This window comes from Helianthus annuus, chromosome 5, assembly GCF_002127325.2.
Source record: "Helianthus annuus cultivar XRQ/B chromosome 5, HanXRQr2.0-SUNRISE, whole genome shotgun sequence".
Lineage (NCBI taxonomy): Eukaryota > Viridiplantae > Streptophyta > Magnoliopsida > Asterales > Asteraceae > Helianthus > Helianthus annuus.
The window spans coordinates 152224883-152239594 of record NC_035437.2 but is presented as its reverse complement, the minus strand read 5'-3'; the positions used below and the strand labels follow the sequence as shown (position 1 = coordinate 152239594).

General features: G+C 37.9%; 2 protein-coding genes across 2 annotated transcripts; one reads left to right on the top strand and one right to left on the bottom strand.

Annotated features, from left to right (window-relative positions):
- Positions 1-2417: 2417 nt before the first annotated feature.
- Positions 2418-8548, bottom strand: LOC110941855 (WD repeat-containing protein 44). Its single transcript, XM_022183537.2, has 7 exons — positions 6845-8548; positions 6153-6243; positions 5899-6056; positions 4536-4587; positions 4377-4459; positions 4163-4256; positions 2418-3468 (listed from the first exon to the last, which is right to left on the bottom strand). Exons 1-7 carry the CDS (start codon positions 8315-8317, stop codon positions 2903-2905), a joined length of 2517 nt encoding a protein of 838 aa, XP_022039229.1. The 5' UTR covers positions 8318-8548; the 3' UTR covers positions 2418-2902.
- A 3227-nt stretch (positions 8549-11775) lies between these two features.
- On the top strand, positions 11776-12994 carry LOC110943954 (glutathione S-transferase T2-like). The gene is made up of 2 exons (XM_022185684.1): positions 11776-12073; positions 12231-12994. Exons 1-2 carry the CDS (start codon positions 11776-11778, stop codon positions 12992-12994), a joined length of 1062 nt encoding a protein of 353 aa, XP_022041376.1.
- The last annotated feature ends 1718 nt before the right edge of the window (positions 12995-14712 follow it).

The following is a 14712-nucleotide window of genomic DNA, read 5'->3' as shown; positions in this document are numbered from 1 at the left end:
ATTTTGAGTCATAATTTTTAATTTTGACATGAGTATCCAAGTATTTTAAGGTCTGTTAGCAATCAATCTTTGATCTGTGTTAAAACAAACTTGATTTTGACATGATCTTGACACTTGTACAATTTCCTTTTGATCTATTTTCAAGGATAGTATCACCACAAAAAATAAGGGTTTTACATCCTGACAGGAGATTGAAATTTTTACTACCAAAAAGAGGTAAAAATACAGAATATATCATTCTAAAAAAATAATGAATAATATATCCTGTTTTATTGAGAAAAACCTTTTCAAGAAAAAAAAATAATTAAAGGTTATTCTGAAAACAACATCAAAAAAGATCTGGTATATTTTCCAATTAAAACTCATAGTCATACCATTCTCAAGTTTTAAGAAATTGGTCAATGATTTGAAATATATTATAATAACCACTGTTTGAGACCATTTCCTTGTCAATTGATTGCAAAAATGAGGAAACATGTACACATAGGTTTTGAAAGTCCTATTATAGACTTTGTTACCATGTGATGACACTGAAAAACTTGCCTAGTCCTCTTTTAAGTTTAATCACTGGTGATACTATTGTTTCCTGAACTTCCCTGAATCAATGAATGCACACAGCTGCTTGATGACCATTGTTTACCCAATTTTGAACTCATAAGTGTTTTGCATCTATATTCTTTTCTTTTGACTTCAAAAGTTTTGAAATAAACACACTTTTGAGATTTTGTGATATTTCTTTTTCCCTGTTTACCTTTTCCATTCATAAGTACTAAAATAATTACTGGGAGGTTTTTATTGAAGCAATACTTAGACCAGAAACATTTTACAGCAATGTTTGGAAAGACTTGGACATTTTTGCACATGCTTATGTCAAATCTCACATTACATATGATTTAGTCTATTTTAACACTTGATTTTCTTAATGTGTTCTTAACAAAGTTGATTTGATCCTTTTTAACAGGATTCTCAACCTGTTTTTCAACACATAAGATTTAATAACTAAGGTTTTAATTTCCTTCCTTTTATGTTAACAAAAACACTAATGTTTTTATGACATTAGGTTTTTGTTGACCAGAGGTTCACACCTTAGTATTAAACATGGTTGAAACAACACAAACTTCATACCAACACTTGAGATCAATTTTGTAAAGAAAATGATTATACCATAATTATCGGACATATTTTAAGATCTGAACACTATAGGTGGTTTATGCATGATATCACTTGTTATAAGAAGTTTGTGTGTCTTATGACATCTTGGTTGTTTTATAGAGTTTTGAATAGTAACTTTGAACGTGCTCACTCGTTACTCTGTTTTTCAACAAAATACAATCAACCTTAGCATCAATGAATTTTGAGCTGAACTGTTATGTCAAATTGATTGTTAGATCGAATCTGACTGTCCAAGCTCTGATACCAATTGTTAGGATCGGAGGCACTCATGATTGTGTTTGTTTGTAATAGATGAACAATGAATAAACATGATTCAATGATTTATGCAGCGGAAATGAACACAAACTTTGTAAACACAATCAAAGAGGAAAATAGTTTTGATAAAGACATGTTTTTCATTGAGTCGAATGATTACAATACAAATCAAAAGATTACAGAGTATGCTTACAAACTAAACTCCCCCTCAGCCTGATGCTCCATGGTTGATTGCATAAGATGAAAGGATTGGAGGAGAAGAACTCACTCAGTCAATCAAATGTAACAGTACAGGGTACTGTTCCATTTATAGGCAAATCAAACTACTGAAGCATCTAAGCTGACGTCACCATGAAAGTGACATCTAGCAACCTGTAACCACTGATACATATAATTACTGCTAGCTAAACACTGATACTATTACAATAGACAAAGTAAACAACTGTTTCTTCATACCACGGCTTCATTTCAAGCAGGGCCTTGGTCTTTAGCAGCACTTGACTTAGGGCAGTTGATTTATGAGCAGCACTTTGTCTTCAGCAGTTGTTGTACCCAAGCAGTGCTTAATGGACAGCAGTTGTAGTATACGAACAGTGGATAAGGGCCATCAGATGTTATAACCACTTTCAAGGGGAAAGTCGCTGCTTATGATGAATCCACTGTTGTGAACCGGTTTTGGCTCTCATTATCTGTTCCTCTGATAGGGTTCAATCCCAACATTTTCTCATGTCCAACGGTAACATAATGTTCGAAATCAATGGTAACAACCATCGTCTTCACACGTGATAACTATAACGCGTTTTCATGTTCACGTGTGGTCGATTTGGGTGGCGGCGGTGTTCCACGTTAAACAATGCGTGGTGGAAGACCCACCACGTAGCGCCCAAGTGCCCTTAGATTATAAAATAAGATTAAACCTAATATAATGATTATGAAAAAAAAAAAAACAACCAATCAGGTTTATACACCTATCACATAGTACCAAAGGATACACACATAAATGGCAATTAACTCTAATTCCAATTTGATATTAACTCTACCAAACCGATAATTGTCTTCATTTTTCTTTTCAATTTCCTTGTACTTTTTCCCTAACCAACTCTAATTCCTTTTACACCATATATGCTAAAATATTACAAATCAAGGAAACATCTATACAAATTTCCGAATAACAAGCCTCGCAAACTCGGGCCGGGCCTTAGGGTGTGACGGGTGTTACCTGATGACCCCAACGAACCTAAAACAACGAAACAACCGTACAGTGACACCTCATTGAAACCCTTTTGAACCCGAACCCAATTTCCAACCCTTTTCCCACGTGCTTCTTTGGTATCACTCCTGGGTTCACCAGACAAAAATCCATCCCGATTCACACAAGAATGAACTCGATTCACTTGTGGCGGTGTTGCAGATGAACCCGATGAACCCATCCCAAAGGTCCTTGCACCTTTATGTCAAAACTAGTTCAGCCCGTCTATATTCGAACTGGCAGTCCAAAATTTTGGAACGTTCTAATTTCCCCATGAAGCCCAGCCGTCACAATCACCATACCCCACCCCGACTTACTCAAGCTCGACCCATTTGTAAAATCAGCACTTGTAAGTTTATTCGGGTTCTTCAAAGCCGAAACAAGTTTTTCCTCGGGCCATGTGGCAGAAAACCGATCGAAAAAGTACCCGTTGCTTGCACTAGTAATGATTCCATGAAACGGGCTGCTACCAATTTGATCTTCGGGAGTTGGTGGATGGTTCATTGCTGAAATGTCATCAAAGTGGTCGGTGGCGAGCCTATTGGGTTCTCCGGAAAGCCCGTTTTGGAAACCCCAAGTGTCGGTTTTACCGGGCCACGGAATGGCTATTGATACATCTTGACAATGGAAATGCTCATAAGAATGAGTAACGGTTACACCTTTGTGTCTGCTAGCACGCGCATCACCTTCATGTTTCCAAACGTAAACGTGGGAATCCTCACTTGCACAAACCACATATCTCCCGTTTGAAGTCACCGAGGCTGAAACTTGTCGGTTTGTGTTGCGAAATCCTGTCATAAAGTCAACACGGATCGAGGCAGGTTGGGTGAGAGGTCAAAACAGGATCATGTCAAAATGGTTAACCTTTTAATTAGGGGTGTGAACTTCTGACGCAACCCGAACCTAACACGAAATTCGCTGGTTTGGGTTTAGTCTAAACAGGTTCGGGTCAGTTTCAGGTTGAACCCGCAAACCCGTTTAGCTAAACGGGTCGGGGTCGGGTTGACCCATTTGTATTATATTATATTTTTTCAATTTATATTTTATGTCATAAATTAAATTATGTATGTATTTTATGCCATAACTATAACTTAAAAAGAGATGACATAAGATTTTATAATTTAAATGTAATTGCATTATATACATTTTTGTTTTGTTATGATAAATTTTAATTTTAATATAATAACTTGCGAAAAAAAAATTAAAAATATAAAAAAATTCGGGTTGAACGGATCGTGTTCGGGTCAGCCCACGACTATTCGGGTTCATATGTAATGTATGACACGCTTTTTGGGTTAGGGTTGTGCTCTGGTTCGTTTAAAATATTCAGGTCGGGTTGAACCCGCCAACACAACCCGTTTAGCACCCCTACTTTTAATATAGATCGAAACAGGCTGGGCTGACCCAGAAAACCTTGTCCAAATCTTTTTAGTGACAAAAACATGCATGAGTTAAAAAAGAGTAACAAAACTTTGTAAATATTACCTTTAAACTTGTGAACTAAATCAAGGCCGTCAACAACACGAACACGTGAATCTGCAGATGTCACGAGCACTTCTGATGTAGTACCCGGCGCAAACTGCAGAGGGTAATATGTAGTTGTAGTTTAAAGTTAATGTTGATAATAATAAATTAAAATATAATAAACCAAAAAAGCATCATAATTATGAAAGCAAGTTGGTAGTAGATTTAATTTTACCTGAAAACCAGTTATCTTCCTATGACGGGAATTCGTCTTTTTGTTCCGCAGATTGATTTGGCTTTTTTGCTGTAACTTATTTTCTGCAGAATATATTGTAAAACTTTAGTGTAAAAAGTGAGAAATAAACAAAGACAGACATAATAGGTCATCTCATACCAGTTGTGTTGTATAAACAGCAGTTCCCTTTGTATGAACCAACAAGTGCAGCCTTTAATAATAAAGAAAGATTCTGTTAGTCATAAATGAAACTAGTCATAGAAAAATAAAATAAAACCAATCTGGTTTTCAAATTAGAGCTGGCTATTTCGACCCATTTTGTTATGAATGAATCAACATGGGTTGTGTTAATCTCAAACAGATCATGCAACAAATATAGCTAAGAAGTGTAGAACACATCCAAAATAGTTTTTACTTGAGATTTAAACCTTTATTGTACTAATATGTTCTTATAATCATAATTTCACATTAATATTTATACATACATGCATGGGGCTGTAAATGAACCGAACGAACACGGATGAGGCAATGTTCATGTTCGTTCGTTAAAGAAATGCAGATGTTAGTGAACTGATCGCGAACACGTGTCGAACAGAAGTTTATGTTCGTGTTCATTTGTTAAGAAATTTCAGTTGTTCGCGAACAATTCGTGAACACTGGTCACGAACACAAACAAACGCAAACGAAGACAATCAAACATTAAACTTGAAAATATAAAAAAGGCACCATTAACCTTAAACATCGGACACAAGTGAAATTAAAAAAAAAACATTACAAACTTTTAAGAAATTAACATAAACAAACGAACACGAACAAACGTAAGCATACGAACATGAACGAACGTAAACAGCCATATTACAGAAAGTTCACAAACGCAGTCAAACGAACGACACCTTTGTTCGTGTTCGTTCATTTAGTTAATCGAGCAGAATATCTTGTTCGTATTCGTTCATTAACTAAACGAACGAACTTCCCGCCAAACAGTTCACAAACTGTTCGCTGAACGTTCGGTTCATTTACAGCCCTATGCATACACACACACACACACAGATATATATAGAAAACTAAGAAATCCAAATGAATGGACCTCCTTTTGCCGCGTGTTACACCTTTTTGCAGACGTGTTACGTGTAACAACCAGAGGTTGCCACGTGTTACGTAACAACTTTTACTTTTTCATAAAAAGCTGAAAGTCTGCAAAAGCTGTTACACGTAACACGTGGCAGCCTCTTGTTGTTACACGTAATACAGTCTGCGAAAAGGTGTAACACTTGCCACAATGAGGTCCATTCATTTGGGTTTTTCTTAGTTTTCTTAACTAATATGGGTTTTCTTTCTATCCCTCCCCTATATATATGTGTGTGTGTGTGTGTTTTATATACTTTACACTATAAAACAATGTTTGTTGGTCAACCAACGCAAGTACCCAAACCGACCAGTTTCAACCACTACAAAAAACGACCAATTTAAACATGTATTGAAGAAAAGAAATGGTAGTTGGATAAACATCTACAAGGACAACCTGACCATCTGGTGTATAGCAAGCAGCAGTGACCATTTCATTCATATCATTCCAATCAACGACTTGATGATCAGGAACGCTCCATATGCGTACTTTAGCATCAAGTGACCCGCTTATGAAATATCTATCATCAACGGGATTGAACTGAATGCAAGTTACTGAATTTAAAAAAAAGATACTTAGCAATTACAAAGAAGCATATATTCCCAAGAAGTAGAACAAACTGGTTCCTATGGCCATAAAAAACATCATACCGTAGTCATTGTGAGAAAATATCTTCAAACACGACTTGTTAGACAAATGCCACAACCGCACGGTTTTGTCCATCGAGGATGAAAGCAAATGCTGAAAAATGTATTTGTTGCCAATAAGAAGTTTTATAAGGTATGTAAATAGCTTATTACATCAATTACTCTATTGAGCAATTCTTAAAAATTTATCGAAATAAAGAAAGGAGTAAAATGCCATTTTCGTCCCTGAGGTTCGGCCAGTTTTGCGACTTTCGTCCAAAGGTTTGTTTTTTTGCATCTGGATCCAAAAGGTTTGAAATATTGCCATTTTCATATGGCTCGTTAACTCCGTCCATTTTTCTCCGTTAAGTCACATGTATTTTTGTCTTTTTTGTTAACTTAAAGGGCAATTCGGTCTTTTTCACTTTATGTACAAGCTTTTAAAATACCCCTCACCAAATCCATTAGACTGAATTTCCCTTTAAGTTAACAAAAAAGACAGAAATACCCCTGACTTAACGAAGAAAAATGGATGGAGTTAACTTGCTAGATGAAAATGGCAATATTTCAAACCTGCGGAAAAACAAACCTTTGGACGAAAGTCGCAAAACTGACCAAACCTCAGGGACGAAAATGGCAATTTACTCTAAAGAAAATTATATTTAAAGCAACTAAGAAATATGCGAAAGTAATTTAAGCAGTTACTGAAAGTTAACCTGAGATTTGGACCATGACAAGTCAAGCACATCATGCAGATGTCCTTCAAAAGAACAAAACGGTTTCTCCGAGAGCCCAAACATGGTTTCCGGCACCACGATATGATCCAAACTCGTAGATTTTCTGCCAATCGATAACCTCCCTCTTTTCTTCTTTTCAACTTGGCTATTTGGTGATGCCAAACCTGGTTCCGGTGACCCATTTAACAATGATAAACCATTCAAATTTCCATCTTCTTGCTTATCAAACAAAAGGTCACCTTTTCTTTCTAGTGACACAACTTGCCAGACGTGAATAACCCGATCCTCACCGGCACTAGCAAGATACTTCCCGTCCAAACTAAACTTAATCGTCCAGATCGATCCACTATGCGCCTGTATCTCCTGGCTTTTAAACAAAGCTGTTAAATCTTTACACGATTTCCCATACTGTCTAACCCGTACCCTCTCCGGACCATGAAATGAAACATCTTGACTATCATCAGTCGCGGAACTAGACCGCCTTCCACCTTTTTCCGACGAAGTATCTCCATCACCACTACTTCTTCTTTCCCTATACCCCGCAACCGAACTCGCTACATTCTTAATGTTCTTCAACCAACCACTTTTCTTCTTCAAACCAGACCCGTTCCCACCGTCGTTACCCTCCAACAAATCCCTATCACCAGCCTCCACATTCTGCCTTCTCATCAACTCCTGAACTATCGGTGAACGCCCAACGCACATTTCAAACTCTTCCATCGTTAACCGCCTCTCCGTTCCAACTTCCTTAAGCTTCCCCCACATTCCATCCTCTCTAACCTCATCCACCACAAACTCCTTCCCATTATCCAGATTCTTAATTAAACAAACCGCATCATCCGAACAACCGGTTTCCACTACTTCACCGTCATTTCTAGTCTCCAAATCCAAATTTGCAACCGGTATACTATCCAAATCACCATTAACACTAACACTAACAACAGGATTATCAACATTGCTACTTACAGATTTCTTTAATACAGTAACAGGATCAGTAACAGGTGAATTTGTAGAACTATTATTATTACAATTAAAATGTTGATAACCAGCAGGTGTTGAACGAGTGAAGCTAGGGTTAGAAGAATTAGAAACCAAAACCTGTAACTGATCTGACGTGGAGGAGAGAGAATGTTTCCGGCGGAATAGAGATGAGTCACGGCTGAGTCCCATGCGGCGGAGCAGCCGCATACGGCGTTCGTCGACGGACGACGGGCGTGAGATCCAGACATCGTAATTGTCAATAACGCCCATCGGAAACCTAGGTATAGGAATGCAATTCGAATCAATCAAACCTCCTGTATCATCGTCATCCTTATTATTATTATTATTATCTTCGTGTTCGGAAACGGAGCACGAGGAAGAAGAGGAGCAAGTGGCGGAAGAGAGTAACCGATCAAGAGAGTCGTGGAAACAGTCGTTATCTTCGTTGTCTTCGGTTATGTGATTGCTCATCGTTCGGGCATTCTCATCTGATTATTGTGAAAATGCACGATCTGATTTGAATGAAGTAAGAGATCAGAGGAAATGAGATGGTTTGTGTGTGAAAAGTTGGATCTGATGAAGAAGATGAAACCCTAGCCGCCGTGAGAAGAAGAATAGACGACGGAGATCGGCGTTTTGTCCGGTGTACTGTGTGTGTTTTGTTTGCAGAGAGATTGGGTTTTCTGGTGGTGTATCGTGTATGAGTTAATGATGAAATAAATCTATGAATTTATATGTTAAAAAGTGGTAATATTTGATTTGATAATTATTAATAAAAAATATTAAGGTTGTGATGTCAGCGGTTAATCATTTCGTTAACTCGGTTAGTTTGTCAGTTTTTGGTTCGGTTAATAACCAAATTAAACAAGGGTTAAATTTTTTGTTTAGAAATACATGTAATGGAGGTATAAATACATGAAATAGATGTATAAATAAATGAAATGGATGTATAAATACATGAAATGGTTGTATAAATAAATTGAATAGAGGTATAAATAATTAAATATATGAAATAGAGGTATAAATAAATGAAATGGAGGTATAAATATATGAAATGAAAGTATAAAACATGAAATATATGAAATGGAGGTATAAAATCTAGAAATATATGGAAATATAAATGGTTCGGTTCGATTAATTTCGGTTAACCGATTGTAAAAAAAATCGATAAACGACTTTCGATTAATTTCTGTTTGGTTTCAGCTAACATTTCGGTTATTGCGCACCCCTAGAGTGGACTGTGAAGTGTCCATGTGGGACGTGGAGGCCGCGATACATGTCCCTTACGAGCCTCAACCGTGGAGATCGTGGAATCCACCACGTCTTCCGCAACCCTCCCTTTCTTTATTTATTCAATGCATTTGGTCCTAGGGGTGATGTGGAGGATCATCTCCATATCCTATAGGTAGGGGTGTTCAAAAAACTCGTGGCTCGCAGCTCGCTCGAAACTCGCTCGAAAAAAGCTCGAAGAAAGCTCGGCTCGAAATTGGCTCGGTTGAAAACGAGCCAGCTCGGCTCGGCTCGATTTATAAACGAGCCGAGCTCGAGCTTGGTCTGGCTCGGCTCGTGAGCTCGTGAGCTGGCTCGATAAGGTTTACATCCTTCATTTTTTTGTCCCACATCGCTTAGAAAACAAAAACTAAGGGTGTATCTCCCCTATAAAAGAAGGTAAAGACTAGGAGAAAGTGAATAAACTATTTATAATTGCATATTTAGCCATATGGTTAAATTAAATGGCAATTATGGCCCTTAGGCTATAAAGAAATTCATTTTTAAGGGCTTTTTAAGTAATAATTTTTGCGGTTCTTTGTTAGTTCGAGCTAGATCGAGCCGAGTCGAGCTAGCTCGAATTCTAATCGAGCCGAGCTCGAGCCTCAAATCTCAGCTCGATTTGAAATTCGAGCTCGAGCCGAGCCAGCTCGAATCGAGTTCGAGCCGAGCTCGAGCTGGGTCTAGCTCGGCTCGACTCGGCTCGTTTACAGCCCTACCTATAGGGTGGTGATGGAGAAGATTATGATGTGGCGATGATGTAAAGGATGGTGATGGTGATTAGGATCATCACTTTGGGTATGTGATGTTGTTTTGGAACGACTAACAGATCCTCTAAAAGCATACGATATGAGAAGAATTTTCAGTTCAGTACCAAAAGAATTGATGAGGTGGAACCTTGGATATCGAATGCAACATGATCCCGTGTCTTGCGGTGCTGCATATCTTTGGGAAAAGAGGTGAATGATTCACTAAACATGCCGAGAGTTGTGGAAGAGATGTGCAATGGAAAGGTGAAATGAAAAAAATGACTTGGAGCTGTTGGTGTGAAGGAAAGAGAGTTGCAGGATGGGTGTGATGTAAGGCCATGTGTAGTCGACCATTATGAGGGGGTGAAAAGGGGGCCATGGCACCCCATAACGCCTGACCCCCTCCCCCCCCCCCCCCCGGTTATGGGGGGTTAATTCAAGCCGTGATACATATAGCGACGCTACACATTGGTTGCTCTCTCACACTCACATATATATATATATACACATACATTTATATCTATAATTTCTCTTACATACATGTTATATAAATCTCCCTTTCCACTACCCACTCAAGTTATATAACCCTTTTTTCTTACACATATTGTCACTTATCACATAATTCTTTTACGAGGCTTGACCACTACACATGAACTAAGAGATGAATACCTTATGATCTAGTGATAATCCTAATTCTACAGAAATGTCCACCTATGTTACTTGACATGCATTTGTAAAATTTATGAAAATTGTTATTGTTATTTATATAAGATTTATTGTGTTATATCAAATTACCTCTACAGACTGCATACTTTTACTTTTAGGTGTTTATGGTATGTTTTGCATAAACATCACTCCTCCTTAAAAAGTTTTTATCTAATCTAAAATAAGGTTATGTATGTACCGCAATCACCGTAACTTCAAAATTATGCAATCATGCAATCGTAAACGTCCTCTAAAATGATTCATGTAACTTTTCTGTATTATATTGTGATGATATTAAATAAAACACCAACTTTTTTTTTACATTTTTTTGTCGGGTAAAGCCATAATGTTTGTTGAGTGATTAAAAAAGTAAAGGAAAAAACTAATGATTGAAGTTAAATTTAATCTAAATTTTGTCTTATATGGCTGATATGTTTTTTTTTAACGGTCAACTAAATCACCGGATAAGCATCCTGTAACGCTCTCAATCAAGTAAATGCATCCTCTCCTTCATGACGATTAGAGTTGGATGTATACCCAAGCCACCAGTTTCGGGGAAAACCCATCTGCCCGAAGGCCCACTGCGGTAAAATTCGGTTTCGAATTGACGACCTCCAGAGAGACCTAGTTCTAAATTTAATTTCCTATGCCCTTCAAAGTAATACTAATGTGAGTTGAACTTTGGACCTTAAGGAGAGAAACCAAATAACTATTGATGACAAATATTGTTAATATGCATTAGGGAAGACTAGACGGTATGGGGAACGTCCCCCACCCGTCCAGCCACGGTGTCGTTCCAAACACCGTGCCCCCCCCCCCCCCCCCGGTCCTCGTCCTCCCCGTCGTGTACAAGACGTTGGAGACGGAGCACAAAAAGACAAAAGTTTTGCCTTCTCCCATGTATGTGACCGTTTGAAAATAAAAAAAAATCCAATTTCAAAAAAAAAAAAAAAAACAAACGGCTATATTTTCATTTTTTTACCAAAATCCAACCAAATATTATATATATTTCCCACTTTTACACCATTTTTCACACATTTTTACCCACTACAACCTCATCTCTCTCTCTCTCTCATTTTTTAAAACATTCTTCCCTTTTTATAAAAAAATTATTCTACCATGGATCCCTTCAACCCGAACAACCCGAAAGTCCCCAACAACCCAAACCCCCCGAATGTATTTTCGGTGCCGGGGTACTATCCGACGATGGAACCGAACCAATTCGGTCGATTTTCCGCAAACGTTTTTGCCGCTTTCCAAAACTCACCGAATGTTTTTGCGAACATGCAACAAACTCAAACCATACAACACTTGATGATGCATAATCCTTTTAATATCCAACCCGTGCAACCCGAACAACCATCGCAACCCATTCGAACCGAACCCGACGAAGATGTTGTTGAAGTTGTTCCCGAGACCCAACCGCAAAAAAACAAACGAAAAAAGGCAAGCAAGTTGCGGGTGAGCAAAGCCAACCGTCCAAACCGAACCGAAACATATGGACGTAACTCGAGGAAGAAGCCTTAACGAAGGCTTATATAGGCTCGTCCACACACCCCATTAAAGGTACGTAATAATAACTTGTATTTTTTTAAGTATATACTTTGTAGTATTAATTTTTTAACATATATTTTTGTAACATATATTTTTGTCCAATATAGGTAACAATCAAACGGGTGAGGGGTTTTGGAAATCGGTTTTGGCGAAGTTTCTTGAGCTAATGGAACAAGGGCCATATCGAGATGTCGACTCGGTGTCTTCTAAGTGGCGAAAAATGAGTGGGTTCGTCAACAAGTTTTCGGAAGAATATAATAAAATATATTCAAGTGGGCGTCGTAGTGGGATGAGCGACGAGGATGTGTTCAAAAAGGCATTGGATGTTTACAAGACGAACCATCACACCACGTTCGCACACGTTCGGGCGTGGGAAGTTATGCGAACGGCCCCAAAATGGGCGCCGGTTCCGAATGAGGTGGAGATGGCAAAACGACAAAGAACATCGGAGTCCGGTAGTTATAGCGCTGGCGGATCGGACGCCAGATGTCACATAAATTTAAACGACGACGCCGAGTTCGATGAAGAAGAGTACGCCGTAAAGGAAGCGGAACGTCCCCCGGGCCGGGACAAATCAAAGAAGGAGGCGGCGTCAAAGAAAGAAAAGCAAAAGGTCGATTTGAAGATGGAGGAGTTTATGACGCAATTTAAAACATACACCGAGGTCAAGGCCCAAAAGGCGAGGGCGAAGGAACAGGCGATCGAAGAAAAGTCGCGCGTAGCGGGAGAAAAGTTACGATTGTCCGATGATAAGGTTCGGCTCAAGGAGTGGGAAATATTAACGATGGATGTTGATAGTTATCCCGAACCGAAACGCTCGACTTTAAAAAAATTACAAAATGACATCATGAAGAAGCATCAAAGTGGATGATTTTTATAAGTTTATGTTTTTTTTTAAGTTATTAGGAATTTTTTTAAGTTTATGTTTTTTTTAAGTTTATGTATTGTTTTTTTAATATTAATGAAAGTATTTTTCTATTTTATTTGTTAAATGTTAAAAAAAGTGGAAGATTTAAAAAAAAAATAATAATAAACTAATGGGGTGGGATCATCATCCCATTTCTATTGTTTTTGTTAGGTGTTTATTACGACGACTGACGAAAATGATATATGTTTAAGTCTCACAAAATTAATAGCAGATGGATTTTTGAAGTAGATTTTAGAGGTGAGTGAGTGTTACCACTAAAAAATATGTGTTGTATAACTAAAGTTAATATAATAAAAACCCATGGTTTGGGTGCCTACGTGGAAAGAAGAAAGAGGGCACTAGTTATGTAGTGTGCTTTTGATAAAAGGTGAATGAAAAGGTATCATAAAGAGAGTCCATTTGTAGACAAAATTGAAAGGTAAAGTCAATGAAATTGGTAGATTTCCGACATAAAGCCCTTTAAGACAATTAGAGTGTTCTAATAGTTTTTCATCGCAAGTAACTAGAAATCTCTAGTTCAAACATATTTGATTTTTTAGTTCTTTTTTTCCCAAATATATTTGATTTTTTTAGTTCTTTTTCTCCCTCAGAAATTGTATTTTTGGTTGTCAACCCAAATTATGGCATCCTATTCTTATAAATATTAGATATTTACTTCTCAACATGTTGCACACTCAAGAACATACATGTATATGTCTTTAATGATTTTTGGTTAATTTGACTAATAGCATTTTTATGAATTATATACATATTAATTAATATTAATAATTGAATGAAATGAACAGTAAATTATATTATATTATATACATATTGAAGAACCAAAGAATCGCGTTCAGGCCGGAGCCTGTAAACGAGGGTTTGGATCTTGTTGAGAAACTTGGAAAAAGGTTCCTGCAAAACAGAAAACCGTTAGGCTCGCCGCAGAGATAGGAGGGCCTCTCTGCGACCACCCTCCGGCGTGAGGATAAATATTTGTAGAGAGAGAAAATAGAGAGAGAAAGTAAGGACGGAGGTTCAGAAAATCGTACTTGGTGTTGTACTTTGGTGAGGTATTTATAGTGGTCAACTGAGATGACGTCATTCGTCTGTACGCGCTTGAGGTGATCTTCGTCCTCGGAGTTACGAGGGTACGGACGTACTTAGCGAGGTCCGTGCAGGTGGAGCTGAGGGGACGGACACATATTATGCTCCGTCCCGGAGGATCATATCCGGCTTCGGATATGAGTCTTCACATATTAATAATTGAATGAAATGAACAGTAAATTGGGGCGTTTGGTGGTGGTGAGGCTTGATTGGCCTCTTTTGGCGGTGATAGCCTCATCACCAAATCAGACACGCGTTTGTTTGCCTTTTTCTCTTTTTTCTTTCTCTGTCAAACGTCCAGCAGCAGCAGACATTAGTACTTTGGCAGATGAGGAGTCGCCGGCCATGGCCTCCGGCCGGCCTCCTCACCCCGATTACACACCTCGCTGATGACGATGATGGTGGTTGTGAAGTGTTTCATTTGTGTGAATTTGACTAATAGCATTTTTTTATGATAATCATCGGTAAATATTTTCTGGATGTTACACTGTTAATACAAGTAAAACAATTGTGATAAAGTGAATAAAATAAGAACTTTAGCTATTTATGCTTAAAGTGACCTAATTTGTTAAATGTGT

What these genes read in the sequence shown, in the direction of transcription:
- LOC110941855 (XM_022183537.2), bottom strand. Translation starts at nt 8,317, where the DNA reads ATGAGCAATCACATAACCGAAGACAACGAAGATAACGACTGTTTCCAC. An exon ending in TGTCATGGTCCAAATCTCAG is followed by an intron (nt 6,244 to 6,844) that starts GTTAACTTTCAG and finishes TACATTTTTCAG; the next exon opens with CATTTGCTTTCATCCTCGAT. An exon ending in CTGTTTATACAACACAACTG is followed by an intron (nt 4,460 to 4,535) that starts GTATGAGATGAC and finishes TATATTCTGCAG; the next exon opens with AAAATAAGTTACAGCAAAAA.
- LOC110943954 (XM_022185684.1), top strand. Translation starts at nt 11,776, where the DNA reads ATGGAACCGAACCAATTCGGTCGATTTTCCGCAAACGTTTTTGCCGCT. An exon ending in CCGAACCGAAACATATGGAC is followed by an intron (nt 12,074 to 12,230) that starts GTAACTCGAGGA and finishes TGTCCAATATAG; the next exon opens with GTAACAATCAAACGGGTGAG.